The sequence below is a fragment of the Zalophus californianus genome, chromosome 11, assembly GCF_009762305.2.
Source record: "Zalophus californianus isolate mZalCal1 chromosome 11, mZalCal1.pri.v2, whole genome shotgun sequence".
NCBI classification, from domain to species: Eukaryota; Metazoa; Chordata; class Mammalia; order Carnivora; family Otariidae; genus Zalophus; species Zalophus californianus.
This window is the reverse complement of record NC_045605.1, coordinates 105,958,440-105,976,982: the sequence shown is the minus strand read 5'-3', so window position 1 is coordinate 105,976,982 and position 18,543 is coordinate 105,958,440. Positions and strand designations below refer to the sequence as shown.

Genomic DNA, 18,543 nt, shown 5'->3' with positions numbered 1-18,543 from the left:
CGGGGCACCTGGGTGGTTCAGTTGGTTAAGCGACTGCCTTTGGCTCAGGTCATGATCCCGGTTCCACATTGGGCTCCCCCTTCTCTGTGGGGAGCCTGCTTCTCCCTCTGCCTCTGCCTGCCACTCCCCCTACTTGTGCTCACTCTCTCTCTCTCTGCGTCAAATAAATAAAATCTTAAAAAAAAAAAAGTACATTTTCATTTGTGCATTTGTCTTTCTCCTTTATTAGACTGATTTTCTGGAAGGCAGGAACTGTGTTTCATTTACTCTGGTATCCAACCTGTCTTGCACTCAACAGCTGCTCACACATGGAATGACTCTTTTCTCTCTTCCTCCAGAGAATTTGTATTTACTGAAGAAATTAACTTTCTTTCATTTTCAAACAGATGATTTAAACAGCTTATATTTTTTTTCTTGTCCATATTAGCTTCATTTTTATTAATACTTTCTCACTATAAGAAAATTAAAGTAGAATATAGAACATATAGAAATAGGAGAAAAAAAGTAGAAAATTAGCTGAGATCCCACCACCATTAGAAATTTGGTGATTTTTCTGGGGCACCAGGGTGGTGTAGTTGGTTAAGCATCCGACTCTTGATTTCCACTCAGGTCATGATCCCAGGGTCCTGGGATCGACCCCCATGTCGGGCTCCATACTATGTGGAGAGTCTGCTTCAGGATTCTCTCTCCCCCTCTGCTCCTCCCCCTGCTCACTCTTTCTCAAATAAATAAATCTTAAAAAAAAAAAATAAGAAATTTGGTGTTTTCCTATCAATGCATTTATGTTCATAGTTATATGTTTAAAAAATGGGATTGTCATAAATTTTTAAAAAGAATGAAGCAGTTTATTTTTATTGCAATGTTTTTTTCCAATTTTTAACTTAAATTCTAGTTAACATATAGTGTAATATTAGTTAAGATTTTTATTTATTTGTTTATTGAGAGTGAAAAACTTGTAAAGCAGGGGGAGGAGCAGAGGGAGAGAGAAGCCTCAAGCAGACTCCCTGCTGAGAGCAGAGCCCAGTGGGGGAGGGGCGGGGGGGTTTGATCGCATGGCCCTGAGATCATGACCTGAGCAGAAATCAAGAGTTGGACACGTAACCCACTGAGACACCCAGGTGCACCAAGATTTTATTAAAGTCTTTTTTTTTTTTTTTAAGATTTTATTTATTTGACAGTGAGAGAGGGAACACAAGCAGGGGGAGTGGGAGAGGGAAAAGCAGGCTTCCCGCGGAGCAGGGAGCCCGATGTGGGGCTCGATCCCAGGACCCTGGGACTATGACCTGAGCCAAAGGCAGACGCTTAATGACTGAGCCACCCAGGTGTCCCAAGAAGCATATATTTTTTTTAAAGAGAGACACGGTGAGAGAGGGAACACAAGCCGGGGGAGTGGGAGAGGGAGAAGCAGGTTTCCCGCTGAGCAGGGAGCCCAACGCGGGGCTCCATCCCAGGACCCTGGGATCATGACCTGAGCCGAAGGCAGACGCTTAACCAACTGAGCCACCCAGGTGCCCCCCATGAGGCATATTTTAAAAATACGTTGAGTTCTTGAAACGTATGGAACAATTTCCAGGTAACCTGTTTTCCTCTCCAATGTCTTCACTAGTAACATGCTGCGTATACCCTTCTATAGCTTTCTCTGTCCTCGCATAATCAAACGCGGACAGGCACATGCACACATGTACAGGGTTTTACAAAAACAAGATCATGTAATATCTCTCTGCTTTTCTTATTTAGTAACAGCACAGACGTCCTTCTAAATCAGTTGGTATGAATTAACTGATTTTCAAGTCTGCCTGTTAAAATAGGTTAGGGATTCCAGTTTATTGAACCCTTCACTTATTAAAAGAAACTCACTTTGTTTCCAGGTTTTCACTATTACAGACAGTGCTGCAGTAAATGCAGTAGAAGACCATGAACACATTACATTATATAATCACACGCCTTGCTTTGGGGCAGATTCCCAGGAGTGGGACTGATACATTAAAAAGGCTTATTTTTAATTTTTCTTGAAAGGGGTACAATTTTAAGAGATAACGAATGCTTTCCAAAAAATAAATTCTCAGTAGTGTTAGCACATTGGTTGTTTGCTATTTTGATGGTTATATAAAGAGATTCCTCCTTATCACCTTAATTTGCATTTTCCTGCAGAGGGTGGGTACTGGTGCCTTTTCCTTTTTTTTTTTTTTTTTTTGCTATTTGGATTTGCTCTTCTGAGACTTGCCTATTACAATCTTTGCTCATTTTCTATTGTTTTTGTCTTATTTTGTAATTAGTTTTTGAGACTTCTTTGCTTATTAGCTCTTTATCATGTCTGGCAAGTATATCTTCCTAATGTGTAACTGTCTGTTGACTTTCATCAGTTTTAATTTCTTTGGTGATCAACTGTATCTTTTATTGGTCTGAGTTTTTGTTTCCCTAAAAGTCTCTACCTTTAGATGACCGTGGTAGTCGCCTGTATTGTATTCTAGGTCTGTTTTATTGTTTAATTTAGGACCCTACACAATCTGTTAGCTAAATTTTTTCTTTACTGAGTCTACTTACATATGGGGAATCAATCTATTTCCAGTCTCTATTCTGTAGCACTAATCTGTCTTTCCTACAACAAAATCACTGTTTCATTACCCTGTCTTGTGTGCTGTTCCTATTGTCTGAAAAGCAAGTTCCTCTTCAACCTCGTTTTCAAGTTTCCCCACTATTTTCAAAATTATATTTTAAGATGATGTAATCGACCCCCAACCCAGTTGAGATTCTAATGGAAATGCAATGTGCTTGTAAATTAATCTTGGAATTGACTTTATATTGTTTTCCGCCTAAGATTACGTGTCCTTCCATACGCCCAGATACTGCTTTGATCCTTCAAAAAGACTATTTTATACGTTTTCTTTTTTTTTTTTTTTAAAGAAAACAGGAAGTCCCTTTTTACCTGAGGCGCGTCAACGGATCCGGTTTACGGGCGCGCGCCGGCCCCTTCCCCGTCCCTCGGTTCCGGGTTACCATGGGAATCGAGAATTGACGTCACTTAGGGCTTCCGCGCCGGACCCCGGGGTCGACCCTGAAGCGTAGGGCGGAGAGGTAGCTTTGCCCCGTCTACGCATGCGCGCTCCTGCTCCACTCCTCCCCGGCGGCAAATCTCGTTCAGCCGGGGTACAGCCGCGACCTCTCGCTTAATCCCAGCGAAGCTGCTCCCCGTGGGAGGGGAGTAGAAAAAGAATCGAACAAGCGACAGCCAATCCCACGACACTACGACGCAACTGAGAATGATTGACTCAACCAACTTCAACCAATGAGAAAGCCCTTTGCCCCTACGTCACAGAGTTTACCCCACCCTATCCCCTCCTTTCTGGACTCCGAGCTCAGCTCGCGCAGTAACAAATGAAGTGCGCGCTGCGACACCTCCCAGCTCGCCAGGCTCGGCCGCCATTTCTTCGCCTGGCCTAACGGTCCGGCCAATCCCAGCGTGCATCGAGGAGGGCTAAGGCTCCACCAATTGGAGGCCGCCGATTTCGACCCCCTTGCCTCGGCTCGGCCCAATCCAGGCCTCGGACCCGTCGCCCCCGGCCCGCCCCCGCGGCGCCCTCTCTCCTCCCTCTTTGTGCGTCTCGCGCCGCCGCCGCCCGCCGCGTGAGAGGACGCGCTCCGCGGCAGCGCAGTCGGGTCCCCTCCCCCCGGAAGGTTCGTGAAAAGGAAGCCGCCACCGCCGCCTAAAAGGAGCCGCCGGTGCCGGTCCCCGGGGGCGCCATGGCGACCGGAGCGAACGCCACGCCGCTGGGTAAGCTGGGCCCCCCCGGCCTTCCCCCCCTTTCCGGGCCCAAAGGGGGCTTCGAGCCGGGGCCGCCGCCTGCTCCCGGGCCTGGGGCGGGGCTCCTGGTGCCCGGGCCGCCGCCGCCCCCGCCCGTGGGCTCGGTGGGGGCCCTGACCGCGGCCTTCCCCTTCGCGGCGCTGCCGCCGCCGCCACCGCCGCCGCCCCCGCCTCCCCAGCAGCCGCCGCCGCCGCCGCCCTCCCCGGGCTCCTCGTACCCGCCGCCGCAGCCTCCCCCTCCGCCGCCGCTCTACCAGCGCGTGTCGCCGCCGCAGCCGCCGCCACCCCAACCGCCCCGTCAGGACCAGCAGCCGGGCCCGGCCGGCGGCGGAGGAGGTGAGTCGGGCCGAGAGAGCGCGAGAGGCGTCGCGCGGACGGGCCCGGCCGCCTGAGGGGCGCGCGGCGGCGGCGACGGAGGCTGCACGCGGCAGGGGCGCGCGCGCGCACGGGGAGGCCCCGGGCGGAGGCGCCACGGGGCGCGCGGCCCGGTTCTCGGGCCCCGAGTGCGCACGCGCGCTGGAAGGGTGGGGGGAGAGCGGAGGGTTGTTGTGCGCAGGCGCAGTGTGGCGGCCGGGCTTTGTGGCCCGACTATAATCTGGTCGGTGGGGGGGGGGGGGGTCTCTGTCGTATTCTAGACCCTGGTATAGGAGAGCGGTGTCGAGTAGGTTGATTTGGTGGACGGGGTATTGGGTGTGCATGTCAGGAGGGCATGAAAGGGTCAGCTGATAATGTGGAGCTCCTCCTTCCTGGTTCTAGAGAAGTTCAAAAGGCAGAAAAGTAGCAAGAGTAGTTTTTCTTTCCATAGTAGGGCGAGGTTTTCACTACAGTGAAAGAAGAGGTCAAAAATCCTTAGACTGTGGTTGGGTCTGGGAGGAAGGAATTTTTTCCTAATTTCCATTTATCTTAGAGAAGTCTGGTATGCCTCCTCTTAGTTATTGGGGCTTTCCCCTGGGAAGTAGAACTGACTTACGTGTACCAATGTGTATGGAGTTTATACCTTTGTATCAGAGGAGGAGGATTTGGCTGCTGTTGTATAGCTTTTTTTTTTTTTTGTCAGACTTTGATACACCCTCTAGGAGTTCAGATGTTAAGTGTCTAGTTGGCCAGGAAAATTGAATCCTTATCTTGGCTAAATTTCTGAAGAAAAAAGTGATCTTGTTGAAGAACTGGGCTTTTTCATTTAGTAAATTCTAGGTTTGGTTGTGTTCGGCCCATTTAGAAAGGTGACTGGTGGGGAGTGGAGGTGAGAAGAATCAGCAGTTTCCCCAATCTTGCCTTACCAAGGTATGATTATTCAGTATACCTTGTCTCCCCTGGGGCTTTTAAAACACTCATGGTTGATGTCGCATATCTGAAAGATGTGTTTGCTTGTTTACATACTTCACGGTTTTTTTGGATACGTATTATAAATGTGAAATGTTACCTTTTCGTATCCAGAGCCAGGTACCCTTGTGGTGGCCGTGTGTCTCTGAATTCTCGGGTTTGTGTTCATTTTTTTGCCATATACATTTTAGGTCGAGTTCTCAGTTTCCCAGTCTGCCGAGGTCGTGTCTAGTATCATAAGTATCCTGAACTGCCTGTTGGTAATTAGTTTGCTGGTTTATATTTGCATTTGATGGACTTTATCTGCCTTCAGACTTCCCAAGTAAGAAGCGGAAGAGGAGCCGCTGGAACCAGGATACAATGGAACAGAAGACGGTGATTCCGGGAATGCCTACGGTCATCCCCCCCGGACTGACGAGGGAGCAAGAGAGAGCGTATATAGGTAAATACACGTTCTGCATCCAAATACGTTGTTAGATTGATACGATTTATTCTGAGCAACATTTTACATGTTATAAGTTGAGACCTTAAAGTCTTGTTCGAGATGAGGTACGGTCAGGTGTACTTTCGTGACTTTGACGTAACCCATCAGTTTTTACTCTGTAAGTCTTGCATTTGAAGCTCCTTGTTTTGGTCTGTTTGTAACAGCAGTGTTCTCCATGAGTGCCAGGAAGGTAGAGGGACCCACTTAGGAGTGAGGGTAGTCCCAGTCCAGCACCCCACCCCACCCTTTTCAGCTGCTGTCATTGCCATTTGGTGAGGTGAGTGTCTTCTGCCTCTCTGGACACGGCCTCAGTGGAGAACACTGCAGGTATTATAAACTAAGTACCTTTTTCACAGCATGGCCTTTCACCATTTTCATATTTCTCCCTCCCCTTCAAATGTGGTCTTTTACTTTTTATAGGTACTTTCTGTAAAGAAAAACTCAGTTTAATCAAAGAGTGGTCCTGAAAGTGTTGAACAGTGCACCCCTTTTTACCATTTTGTTGAATTTAACCTTTCCTTCAGCATCTTTTCTGGTTTGGTCTTTGGAGAGCTGTCTTAAAACGAGGGCTCTTTTATTATTTACTATCAAAGAACTCTGCTGGGAAAGGGGTACTACTTGGATATGGAACGAGGTGGTAGGATAAAAGATCTTATCTGTGGGGAAATTTCAGGAATTAACAATAATTGTCCACAGTGTAAATGAAGTTAATCTCAAAATTACTTTTTTTTTAAATATAAGGTTTTTAATGCGAGTTTCACCTTTATTCATGTATCTGCAGCTGTCTCCAAAAAGTTCACTCGATGAACATTTCCTACTAACCAAATAAACATCCCCTTGGGAGTAAATTAGGGCAAAGGCCGCCTAGGCCTATGAGGCTGTACACAGAGCAAAAGCTTCAAGGCTGGCATGTGTTATTCTTGAGGATCGTTATATCTTACCTTTTTTAACTGCTGAGAGTTTTGAGGTGTTGGAATTGTACCTTGTTTTCACAGTACTAATATTTCTTCTTTCCCCACTGTTCAATTTACTTCCACCCACCCGCTTGTCTCATTAGATCGGCCTGGGTCTTTACAACGTTGTGGAAATGTCCTTAGTGGAATGACATTCCAAGGACACAAGCAGACTTAGAAAGAGGGGGAAACAGACTTACTCTCTACATCTCCAGTTCTCTTCCTGTGCAGGGAGTTAAGGCACTGAGCCCTGAGGGTATTTATAGCTCTAATGAAAATGGATAGAGCCAAAGCAGAGGCCAGTGTAGATCTCAGCTCCAAGAAAGATCACAAACTTCTGATGTAAGTTCCAGTTTTCCTCAGGTCAGACCCCACACCCCTACAGTTCAATTAGGAGGGCTGCCTGCCTCCATGAAGCTGACTTTCACCTTGAGTTCTTGAGCTAAATACTTGACTGTCAAGTCAGAAGTTTTCTGGCATAGAAGAGCTTAGGGAATCTATGTATCTTAATTCATCTTCTGTCTCTCAGGGTACACATTGCTTTGTACAATGCCCCCAATATCTTCTCTTGATGTGAATGTGGGTTTTCAGGTTGGAGTTGGAATGGGTATGTGGTATAGCCCTGTGGGGTGTATTTAAAATTAGAAGGTTATCTTGGGTTAAGACATGCATTAATCCTGTTTTGGAGCCAGCTCAACTTTAACCCAACCCACTAAGACTTGTCCTTATTAGAGATGCCTGCTCGCAACTCTCAGATGCCGCAAAGGTAAGAAACAGGTGGTTCTTCAGCACACTGAAGACCGTGATCTGGCTCTACAGTTGGCCCTTATCTTGAGAAGTCACCCGGGTAACATTTCCCTGGAATCATTGAACTTTTGTGAAACCTTCCTCTCCTTTTTATGTACAGCCTCATTTTGTCAAGATCTGAGGGCCACGCACATTCTCCTTGACCCACACTTTATATTTTCTACATCCCCTACTTTTACTCCCCTCATGAGGAGCAAGTCTGAGAACAGACTTCTTAACGTCTTATGGTTACTGGTTGATTAAGGTATATGGATTGTTACCTAAGACTTGAATAAAAGCAACAGGTTTTGGGAGATCCTTATTAGTACGGATCTGGTTGAGTATGTATAATGGGCTTTTTATGAGGTGTTGAATTGGTTATTAAATGTCTTACATGTTGAAGGAATTTTGAACCTGGTATCAATGAAAATGATCTTTGCTCAACTGGTATTTTTCCTTGTCCCATGTTAATTGGATTTCATTTTGGGCTATGCTTAATATTTAATGAAGAAAAATAAACTCTCAAGAGTCTTGCCCTCGAAGTAATTTGGTTGGGAACAGGGTATTGGTGATAACATAACATGGTTTGTTCTGGGTGCCAATTGTATAGCAAGCCTTGGAGGGGAGGGAGAGGTGAAACACCTAATAATTGCTTTGATGTTAGCCTTAGTGAACAGTCTATACTGCTAACCCCTCTTCCAACAAACTGTTTGCTTCCTTAAGTGATAACCATTTTGAAGTGAAAAATACCTATAGATGTAAATGGACTCCTGCCGATAGGTGGTTGGGGGTTTTTGCCTCAATGTGTTCACTGATCAATCGTCCCTTTCAAAGTCTCCGAGTTCTTCATGCTTGTTGTTGAGATTTGAGATGTTTTTTGGTAACATTGTCTTTTTTCCATCCTTTTTTTTTCTTTCCTAACCTGGTTTCTTCCAGTGCAACTGCAGATAGAAGACCTGACTCGTAAACTGCGCACAGGAGACCTGGGCATCCCCCCTAACCCTGAGGACAGGTTGGGAAACAGTTTTAACCAGCTGACAGTAACGCTTTTACCTTTTTCTCAATACGTTTTACTGGTGGCAACATATTGTGTCAGTTCAATGAAATCCTAGTAAGACGACTGTGATAATACTCTGACCATTTTGGGGCCTAGGGTTTAATTAGCAATCCGTATGGTCAGTCGTCGTCAGTTAGAAAATTGGAATGAAAATTACTAGCAGAATAAAAAGTTACGGGAAAATGGACATCTGGTTTCCAGTTGGTAAGCACGTAGATTTTAACCTGATTTACCCACCCGTAGGGACAGTGAGGTGGCCCGTTAACCAGCCTTTCAGTAACTGCTTTGGTTGAAAGCCGAGGGTGTAGAGCTTTTCTCACAGGTACACGGTGCAGGGATTAAGAATATTTTTGAGCATCACTGAATTTGAGCAGACCAGAAGCTCAGTCTGGTTAGCTCATTGCTGCAGTCTTCCTGCTCATGGTTTTGAGATGGTTTTAAAATAGATGAGATTTCTAACCAGCTTCCTTCACTGCCAGTGAATTTTCCGCCTTGGCCATTGCCTGGGGTTATTGGGAGGGGCCAGAATATTCTCGCCTGTTTTGGGAAGGCTAGCAACCAACCCTAAGTCACCTTTATTTTTTAAGAGTGTGGTCTTCAAACACCTGTGGTCATGTCCTTTCAGTTTACAATTTCTCTCACCTTTGAAAAGTAAAAAGTCTGAGGGAAATGAACTTTTTAACCAGGAATTTTATTGGCTGGTTGAACTTTGAACAGCTAAATCTGGTCCATTTAATAGAAGGGCAGTATGCCTCCCTCTCCGTGAAATTGCTCTTAGTGCATGCGGCATAGTTGAAAACACTTCACTTTAAAAAGTAGTGTTTTTAGCTTTTATTACCCAATTAATGGCTTGTTAAATCAGGAAGATGATGTAATGATTTTAGAAGCCACTCACTTACGCATCTTTCTGCTGCCCTTTGCCAGGGAACAAATTAACTTAATCTCTCCACATGGGCTCTTTAATTTTACTTAATGAAATTTATTATTTTTTTACCTGCAGATTTTGGTTGGAGGGTTGTGTTGTGTTTTATATATATACATATATATATATATATATATTTTTTTTTTTTTAAAGATTTGCATTGTAGGTTGTAGACCACAACTGTTGAGTGCTTTTTTGGCCTTTTTCCCTTTATAATACGTCTAACAGGTTACCAGGCAATTCCTCAAAAGGTTGAATTTTTAACAAACCTTTGCTTCCTGGAGAAATGGGATTAGAGTTTAGTTGATTTATACGATGCCTCTTTGAAGTGAAGAAGTTGGGCCAGTCTAATCTCTAGAATATTAGCTTTTGCCTTTTCACATCCACAATTTGGGAAGAGATTAAACTGTTGTGAGGCTTTTAAATGACCAATTTGGTACTGGTAAACCTTGTTTTGTTGATTAGCCAGAAACGCTTAATTCTAGACAGCTACGGGGTGGGAATTAGAAACGTCAAGCACGTTAGAAATAAAACCAGAGCAGTTTTTTCCTCCCTTGTATTCAGTTTGAAAGAGGGCCTAATGCCTGACTGGTTTTGCTTTTGAGCCCAGGTTGGAGGGAACTGCATGAGTTTCTTACCTTACTGAGGTTATTTCCTAAGAAGGTGTATTCTCAATATTAAGCCACTATGCTATTTTGATGTTGCTTAAGTTGCACACTTAAAAATGTTTTAAAAATCTCTTGTAGACTTAAATGTATAAGATGATAGTCTAATGAGCTGGGGTATGTTTGCTTTTGTTCATTATTACTGGATTGTGTTAACAGTTTATATAAACGCTAGAAACGGAGGTGTCATTTAGCCGTCATTAGCCATGAACAAACCTGACCTTTTATTCCATCGTGTGTGTAACGTGGTATGACATGGTTCCCTTTAGGCTGAAGACAGTGGGAGCAGCCGAGTTCAGTCCTTGCTCTCCAACTAGGCAAGGTTCTCTCAACTAAACCAAGGGTATAGGAGTCTTGACTACTTTCAGGATGTTTTTTTAATAACCTGATCCACATGGTCTCTTCCCTTCTTGCAGCTGCTACTAAATTTTCATTCAGAATATCAAGCTATGGTCCTTTTTGTAATCTCAACTCAGAATTCTAGGAGTGTAACTTCTCTTTTTTTATTACCGCAAAATCCAGCTGTGGTAAACTGACCATTTTATCATTACTATTTTTTACTTGTAGCAACAGCATTTTACTCCTTAAAAAAATGAGAGAGAGAAAATCTGCTTTCTGGACTTGTAAACTCTGGTGGAGAATCCTAGGTTTTCCCCTTGCCGTTTGCAGGTCCAGACCCTAGACAAGTACTTGACCAAATCTGCATTTGCAGCCTCTAGCAGAAGCTGCTTTAGCACGTTAACGTTTTTCTCTACCCAGACTCCCCAACCTCGAACAGCCAGAAAACAGGTTGACTCCTGGGCCTTGGACACAGCCAGCCAGGCCATTGAAGGAAAAGCAGAGACGAAGCCTTGAACCATCTCTCTCCATTGTGGGGCCAAGTAGCTGCAGCAGCCTTGAGTCCCAGTTGCATTGGGTTAAAGAGCTCATACTATGTGGCAGGGGTGCAGACACTCTTCCTGATAGGGCACGAGCTCTGCAAGAGTTCACATTTTACCTAAACTTTTGGGTTTCCGTGGTTCATAAAGTTGTAATAATGTACAGTTTTTTAAAATGAAAAATCCATATTTGGCAAGAAGACTCCAGAGGATGATACTGTCCTTGCCATTTACAGTCCAAAGATTTTCCCCCAGAAGGACAGACTTTTTTCTTCTCAACACTTAGAAGCAAGACCTTTTTTTTCTTTCTCACACACACCCCAGTCCCCCTAATGCTAAGCCAGCTTTCATCTCCCCATTCCACACGATCTTGAGTAGCACACGTTACGGTCGGTTCCTCCGAAGAGTGTTGTGTTAGGGTCTGAGAGGCAGAGGGGCTGGGGAAGACTAATTTTAGCCCATGTGGGATGAGAAGAGTGAAGGCAGAGCAGTAACGGTGATCTGTTTCCCACAGGTCCCCTTCCCCTGAGCCCATCTACAATAGCGAGGGGAAGCGGCTTAACACCCGCGAGTTCCGCACACGCAAAAAGCTTGAAGAGGAGCGGCATAACCTCATCACGGAGATGGTTGCCCTCAACCCTGATTTCAAGCCACCTGCAGATTACAAGTAAGCAGAGGGGCTAGGTTGTCCAGGCCAAGGACACGTACAGATCATGTGTGATCTGGTGGAACTATTTTGGTACTAACGTCATACCTCTTGTCCTGAAATCGTGTATAGTTAATACATGGTAGCAGGGTTAGTTCTAAAAGCTGTGGGTTGTGTCCTGTTCAGAAACATGCAGAGTCTATGAGTCTTTTCTTTTTTAGACCTCCAGCAACGCGCGTGAGCGATAAAGTAATGATTCCACAAGACGAGTATCCAGAAATCAACTTCGTGGGTCTGCTGATTGGGCCCAGGTGAGTAACTGCTACCCTGTGGGCTACAGGAGTGTTCCGAAACCGTGAGCCGTGTGGGTCTGAGGCCCAGCTGGGTGCCATTGATGGCTTCCCTTCCTGTTTTTGGTGGGAGTTCACACTTTTCTGTGAGAAAATCTCTTCAACCCCATTTTACTGCAGAGAACTCAAATCTTGTGGATTTGGTGTGGCTGCCCTTAACTCAAAAGAGATCATGGAGCTCTTGGTGGGAAAATCCAACTCTTGCACTCATGGTTTCCTGCCGGTGTGATCTGCCCACTCTGTCCCCTCTGGCACGGGAACTTGCCTATCAAATCTAATAATTCAACTTTTTCTGCCCCTGATAGAGGGAACACCTTGAAGAACATAGAGAAGGAATGTAATGCCAAGATTATGATCCGGGGGAAAGGGTCTGTTAAAGAAGGGAAAGTTGGCCGCAAAGATGGCCAGATGCTCCCTGGAGAGGATGAGCCACTTCATGCCCTAGTTACCGCCAACACCATGGAGAATGTGAAGAAAGCTGTGGAACAGGTGAGGCAGCCAGAAAGGAAGCTTCTTGCTAGAAATCTAGTGGTGGCCCCAGCGCTTTATGTAACTGTGCCCCTTGCATCTCCACTAGATAAGAAACATCCTGAAGCAGGGTATTGAGACCCCTGAGGACCAGAATGATCTACGGAAGATGCAGCTTCGGGAGTTGGCTCGCTTGAATGGGACCCTTCGGGAAGATGATAACAGGTCTGTGATCAGTTTAGAGTGGAAAGTGTGCAAAGCTGAAGAACCTGTGGAAGTAGGAAGCTTGGCCGTAGCCCTTAACGTGACTTTTTTTTTCCCCCCCTTGTTCCTCGACAGGATCTTAAGACCCTGGCAGAGCTCAGAGACACGCAGCATTACCAATACCACAGTGTGTACCAAATGTGGTGGGGCTGGACACATTGCTTCCGATTGCAAATTCCAAAGGTGAGGGCCTGGGATTATGGCTTCTTTGTAGCCGCGGTGTTCAAGACATTTCTTGAGTGTGTTGGTTGGTTGCTGTTAACCTTTGGACTCTAGAGAAGCTTCCTTTCTGTGAATGTGGTCTGTATTGGTGTGCTGTTAAAGCCTGGGATGATGAGAAGCAGCTTGTGCGAACGCCAGTATTTTGTGCCTCATCTTCAATTCAGGAAAACTAGAAATTTCCATCCTGAGTGTAAATGTTTCCACTGTGGCTCAGTATTAACTACTTTTTGCTGCTTAGGATCGGTTTCAGAAGCCATCTGGATTTTTGACCAGTTTTGAACCAGCACTTGATAGCAACATTTTTCTACTTTGTTCTCCTTTGGAAAACCTGGCAGGTGCTCTAGTCTTGCATAGGCCTTCCTTCCCTCAAACTGGGAATGTAGGATTTGATGAAGGTTTGCTCTTTGGAAGAGCCTGTGCTTTCCTGGCTCGTGTGGCTGGCTGGGTGCTCTCGATCTTTTCTGTTGTGGCAGAAATCCATGTGGTCTCCCAGATGCAGAGCTGGGCACAGAACTGAGGACTTGATGAGACTATTTTGAGGAACGGTTAGAAAGGATGATTGGTTTCCTCAAAAAACTCTTAAGTCAGTTCTTCTACAGGATAGAACTTTATTTCTTAATGAATTTTTTTCTCTCTTCTCTCTCTCTTTCTTTCTCTGTGTTCCTTATCCTGTCTTCAGGCCTGGTGACCCCCAGTCAGCTCAGGATAAAGCACGGATGGATAAAGAATATTTGTCTCTTATGGCTGAACTGGGCGAAGCACCGGTGCCGGCATCTGTGGGCTCCACCTCTGGGCCCGCCACCACGCCCCTGGCCAGTGCACCTCGACCTGCTGCTCCCGCCAACAACCCACCTCCACCGGTGAGTTTCAGGGGCTGGTTCTTGTGGTCTGGCCGCCCCCATTCTCTTCCTCAGAGACTGAGGGCTGTGACCAGGTGCTTTGGGTAGAGCACGTTGACAGACATGGCTGGCAACATTGTTCTTCCGGGTGTCAGGATGTTTGGGGATCTTTCACTTGAGGAAGGTCCTGTCCTCCTGTGTTTTTGGTCCTCTTGGCACAGCCGAAAGAACAGTGTTGCCACCAGGGGGAGCAGGCGGGGACGTTGGCGGGAAATGCTCTCACATAGTCTCTCATGTCTACCACCCAGAGCCGCCCACCTTGGATGAATTCTGGCCCTTCAGAGAGTCGGCCCTACCATGGCATGCATGGAGGTGGTCCTGGTGGGCCTGGAGGTGGCCCCCACAGCTTCCCACACCCATTACCCAGCCTGACAGGTGGGCATGGTGGACATCCCATGCAGCACAACCCTAACGGACCCCCACCCCCTTGGATGCAGCCGCCACCACCACCGATGAACCAGGGCCCCCACCCACCTGGGCATCATGGCCCTCCTCCAATGGGTAAGTAAGTGTCAGACCAGAAACCTTGGGGCTTTGGGATAAGCAAGGGTGACGTCAGGTTGCTGCGAACCAGAAGCAGCTCTCAAAAGTGGCTGGGTATTACATTGGGTCTCCTGCCAAGGCTGGGGCTCCAGAAGGAGCAAGACTTCATCCTGGTTTAGGAAGTGGTTTGTGTGTGGGGTAGACATAGACCTACGTCTTAAAGGCAAGGTTCCAGATTGCAGAACGGTTCTTTTTTTTTTTTTTCTTAAAATTTTTTATTGTTATGTTAATCACCATACATTAAATCATGAGCTTTTGACAGAACGTTTTTTTTTTTTAAGATTTTTATTTATTTATTTGAGAGAGAGAGAATGAGAGATAGCACTAGAGGGAAGAGGGTCAGAGGGAGAAGCAGACTCCCTGCTGAGCAAGGGAACCCGATGTGGGACTTGATCCCGGGACTCCGGGATCCCGGGATCATGACCTGAGCCGAAGGCAGTCACCCAACCAACTGAGCCACCCAGGCGCCCGACAGAATGGTTCTTACAAGGGTAGTGGTTGCGAGCTGTGTGAACCAAATAAGCTGTCGGTGGGGGCATCTTCCCTGGCCAGTTCAAATGTCCTGCTAAGTCCCTGCTCTTTCCTTCCATCAAGATCAGTACCTGGGAAGTACGCCTGTGGGCTCTGGGGTCTATCGCCTGCATCAAGGAAAAGGTAATACGGCCCGTCATCTGCTTACTCTGGGGTATGCCCTGGGCCTGGGAGTAGGGTCTCCGTCCCGAGTCCCTCTCCTCCCCTGAGGCCTCATCCTCGCGTCCGCCTTCCTGCAGGTATGATGCCGCCGCCGCCTATGGGCATGATGCCGCCGCCGCCGCCGCCGCCCAGTGGGCAGCCCCCGCCCCCTCCCTCTGGCCCTCTTCCCCCATGGCAGCAGCAGCAGCAGCAGCCTCCGCCACCCCCTCCGCCCAGCAGCAGTATGGCTTCCAGTACCCCCTTGCCATGGCAGCAAAGTGAGTGGACTATTTGGGGCTTGTGGGGGTGGGTGGGATGGGGAGGTGGGGCTCACAGAGGCAGGCAGACAGCCAGGGAGGAGACGCCGTTCTCTGCTGGGGGTGTAAGCAGAAAGGGCCTCGTGGCCCCTGGGGGTCTTGGGGAAGAGAGCTGATGTTTGGTGTGGTTGTGTCTGGGGAGCGGTTTTGGGGGACTTGGAGGGAACCTGCCATCGTAGGTAGGGTGCCAGAAATCCAGGCTGTCACGGGCTGGGCTGGGCTGCGAGAGCTGCCGGCTGCTGGCTGGCCCGAGCCTGTGTGTAAGGCTGGGGTGGGGAGGGTGCTTGCATGCTGCGCACAGGGACGTGATTGGGGCCTGAGAGACGGCAGGGCTGGGACCGGGCTGTGGGGAGAGTAGCTGTGGCCTTGAGGTTGAATGTGCCGTTCGGTGGTGGCGGCGGATGGGCGGAGGGATGTCAGAGCCGGTTCTTGTGTCTGGTACCTTCCCCTCAGCCCTTCTAGGGGCACTGGTGACAAAGGGCTTGCTCTGCTAAGCCCAGAGACCTCGAGGCTGACCCCAGGGTAGTCCTGCCCACCCCTCCACTCCCCATCGCCAGGACAGCCCCGCCCGCCCGCCCCCCACCACCGTACCGCATGCCAAGCAAGGAGCAGGCGCCCCTCGCCCCCCCATCCCAAGGCAGCAGCCGCAGAGAGCCGCGGTGTGCCCCCGCGCGTGTGACCTTGGGCTTCTTTACCACCCCAGATACGACGACTACCACCACGAGCGCTGGCACAGGGTCCATCCCGCCATGGCAACAGCAGCAGGCGGCTGCCGCAGCTTCTCCAGGAGCCCCTCAGATGCAAGGCAACCCCACTATGGTGCCCCTGCCCCCCGGGGTCCAGCCGCCTCTGCCGCCCGGGGCCCCTCCCCCTCCGCCGCCTCCGCCGCCTGGTTCCGCCGGCATGATGTATGCCCCGCCCCCTCCTCCTCCGCCTCCCATGGACCCTTCTAACTTTGTCACCATGATGGGCATGGGGGTGGCGGGCATGCCGCCCTTCGGGATGCCTCCAGCTCCCCCACCGCCTCCACCACAGAACTAGACTCGGTTTTTTTTAAGAAAATATATATTATAGAGAGAGAGAATTGGTCTCGTTTAAACACACGCCGAACCTCACCATATGGAGCCAGACATTGGGATGCACGCATGTGATTTGTGTGCACGCATGTGTGTGTGTGCACGCACCGGGCTGGGCCAAGCGACTGAGGACTCGCTTGGGAACGGGCAGGCGATAGTAGGGGCGCCAGCTTGGGCTCTCCTGGCGCCCCGTAGCATCGAGTGTCTTCTTTGTCTTCTTTCTCTCCTCACCCAACTCCCTTTGCCTCTCCCCAAACCGGGCCGCCAGGATCCCTCCCCGCGGCGGCGATGGCCCGAGCCATGAGAGTGAGGACTTTCCGCGCCCATTGGTGACCCTTCCAGGCAGACAGCCTCAGCAGCGCCCCTGGTGGACAGGATGGTTCGGCAAAGCAGCCTGAGTTATTTTTGTGGACGGAATCGGAACACGCTGGCTCCATATCGTGAAATTTTTATTAATTTTTTCTTTTTCCTTTGTTATTTCCGTATCTCTTCCTTTCTTCAGACTCCGTCCAAGGAGATGCTCTTCCCCGATCTTCTGCTGCAATTAGATTCCTTTCCTTTTTCTCCATTCCTTGTTCTTCTCTTCCCAAGGAGAGGAGGGAGCAAATGGTTTTAGGCGCAAACTTTGGCCATTGATGTCAGGCTATTTGGAAGGGGGGGTTACTTTTGGTTCTAAGATTTTCAAGGTTGCCATGACCACCCCAGTTTTGTTGTTTGTTTTTTTGTAGTGTGACATTTTGTTTTTGCCACCTTGGTAGAGTAGTAGTGGGTTAATTTCCAGATTCCGGGCCGACACCCATCCTGGCACCCCTGCCAGTGGTAGGTGGGGCCACCCAAGCTACCTTGGTCTTGTCTGCCACCCTGGAGAGTCCTTTCCTTGCTCCCTGAGCACCTGAGCTGCCTCAGATTCCATTTGTTCCTCTCCTTCCTGGAAGGTTTCCTTTCAAATTTTATTTTAATCCCAAACGTCTGAATGTTTTGCAGTGTCTAGGGGTTTAAGCCCCTTGTTTTTCATTCTACTTTTTTCTCCCCTTCCCCCTTCATGGAGTGATTATGTTGACAATAATGTATAATGCGCGTTCTCTTCACTGGTTTATCTGCAGAAATTTCTCTGGGCTTTTTTTTCGGTGTATGATTCAACACTGCGTTAAAAGGGGGATGTTCCATTGAATAAAAGAGCAGTGTGGTTTTCTGGGTCTGTTTCTTCATTTTTCTTTTCTCATCAAACCCCCTGTACCCTTAGCAGCAGCTCCAAAGTTACCTCACCTGCCCACGTTCAGCACTTGGCCCCAGCCATCCCATTCTCTCTGGGGAACCCCTGGGACCTTCATTAGGGAGCCTCTTGCCTGCATCCCTGTGTGGCTTTGCTGGTGGAAGCTGAGTATGTGGGTGGTCCCACCATCTCCCCCTTGTTTACTGGTTCACAGCTGAGAACCAGGTTCTTCACCACCACCCACCCCCATCACCCCTCAATCCCCTGGTCCCTGTTGTTTTGAAGGCCTTTCCCTGGGGCTTGGACCCCGATATTTGCTGAGCTCTGGTTGCGATCTCTGCCTGGAAGCTACCACCTGACGGAAGGCCCTGGGCCTAGGGAGGCATCAGCACTAAAGGTCAAGCTAACTAATCCTGCCTGTGAGGCACAGAGCAGCTAAAATTAAAACCGTCAAGTGGCTTTTTCTTTCTCTGCTGGTGACTTGCAGCCTGCCGGCACTGCAGGCTTTGGGGATGGCTGGGGGCAAAAAAAAAAATGCCGTCTTGTGCTTTGTAAGCACTTCGCAGCGGGGGTCTCAGGTTGTCTTGTTCTTTCACATCTGGGGCAGTGGGCAGTGCTGGTTGTGGCACCCGAAGAATCCACGTCAGGGCTCCACAAGGTATGAGGTCCTTACCCAGCTGTTGCCGTGCTGAGCCTGCCCTTCCCTGATTGCCTTTCCTTCCTTCGGGGAGGTTAAGGGACAGCACTCTTCTGCTGCCCCCAGCACCTGGCAGTGGGGACACCTCTGGCCTGGGCTGCTTTCTACCTTCAAGTTGGATCTGACCACAGCTCTTTGGAGCAGAAGCGGGTTGTGTGGGCCCCCTGTCCGGGATGTCTGGACTACTTGGCTATAGGCCAGTAGAGTTAACAAAGCCTCGGAAGCAAGGCAAGTTTAGTGGGTTTCCCTAACCAAGACTGAAACTTCACTTGACTAAAAGGAGAGAATGATCTTTTTTCTGTCCTT

The 18,543-nt window shown here is 48.4% G+C and overlaps 1 protein-coding gene across 11 annotated transcripts; it reads left to right on the top strand.

The window, feature by feature from the left end:
• The first annotated feature begins 3,375 nt into the window (after positions 1 to 3,375).
• SF1 (splicing factor 1) lies at positions 3,376 to 17,523 on the top strand. Of its 11 annotated transcripts, none has more exons than XM_027578452.2 (14): positions 3,376 to 3,772; positions 5,439 to 5,567; positions 8,285 to 8,360; positions 11,385 to 11,537; positions 11,738 to 11,827; positions 12,172 to 12,355; positions 12,444 to 12,559; positions 12,674 to 12,781; positions 13,500 to 13,680; positions 13,947 to 14,220; positions 14,857 to 14,916; positions 15,033 to 15,212; positions 15,955 to 16,159; positions 16,596 to 17,523. In XM_027578452.2, the coding sequence occupies exons 1-14, from the start codon at positions 3,742 to 3,744 to the stop codon at positions 16,723 to 16,725; spliced, it is 1,917 nt and encodes a 638-aa protein (XP_027434253.1). In that variant the 5' UTR covers positions 3,376 to 3,741; the 3' UTR covers positions 16,726 to 17,523. The 11 variants fall into 11 exon arrangements, with proteins under 11 accessions (XP_027434253.1, XP_027434247.1, XP_027434251.1 ...); XM_035722709.1 differs by having other exon boundaries at positions 3,390 to 4,138; XM_027578446.2 differs by having other exon boundaries at positions 13,968 to 14,220; positions 15,955 to 17,523.
• Positions 17,524 to 18,543: the final 1,020 nt, after the last annotated feature.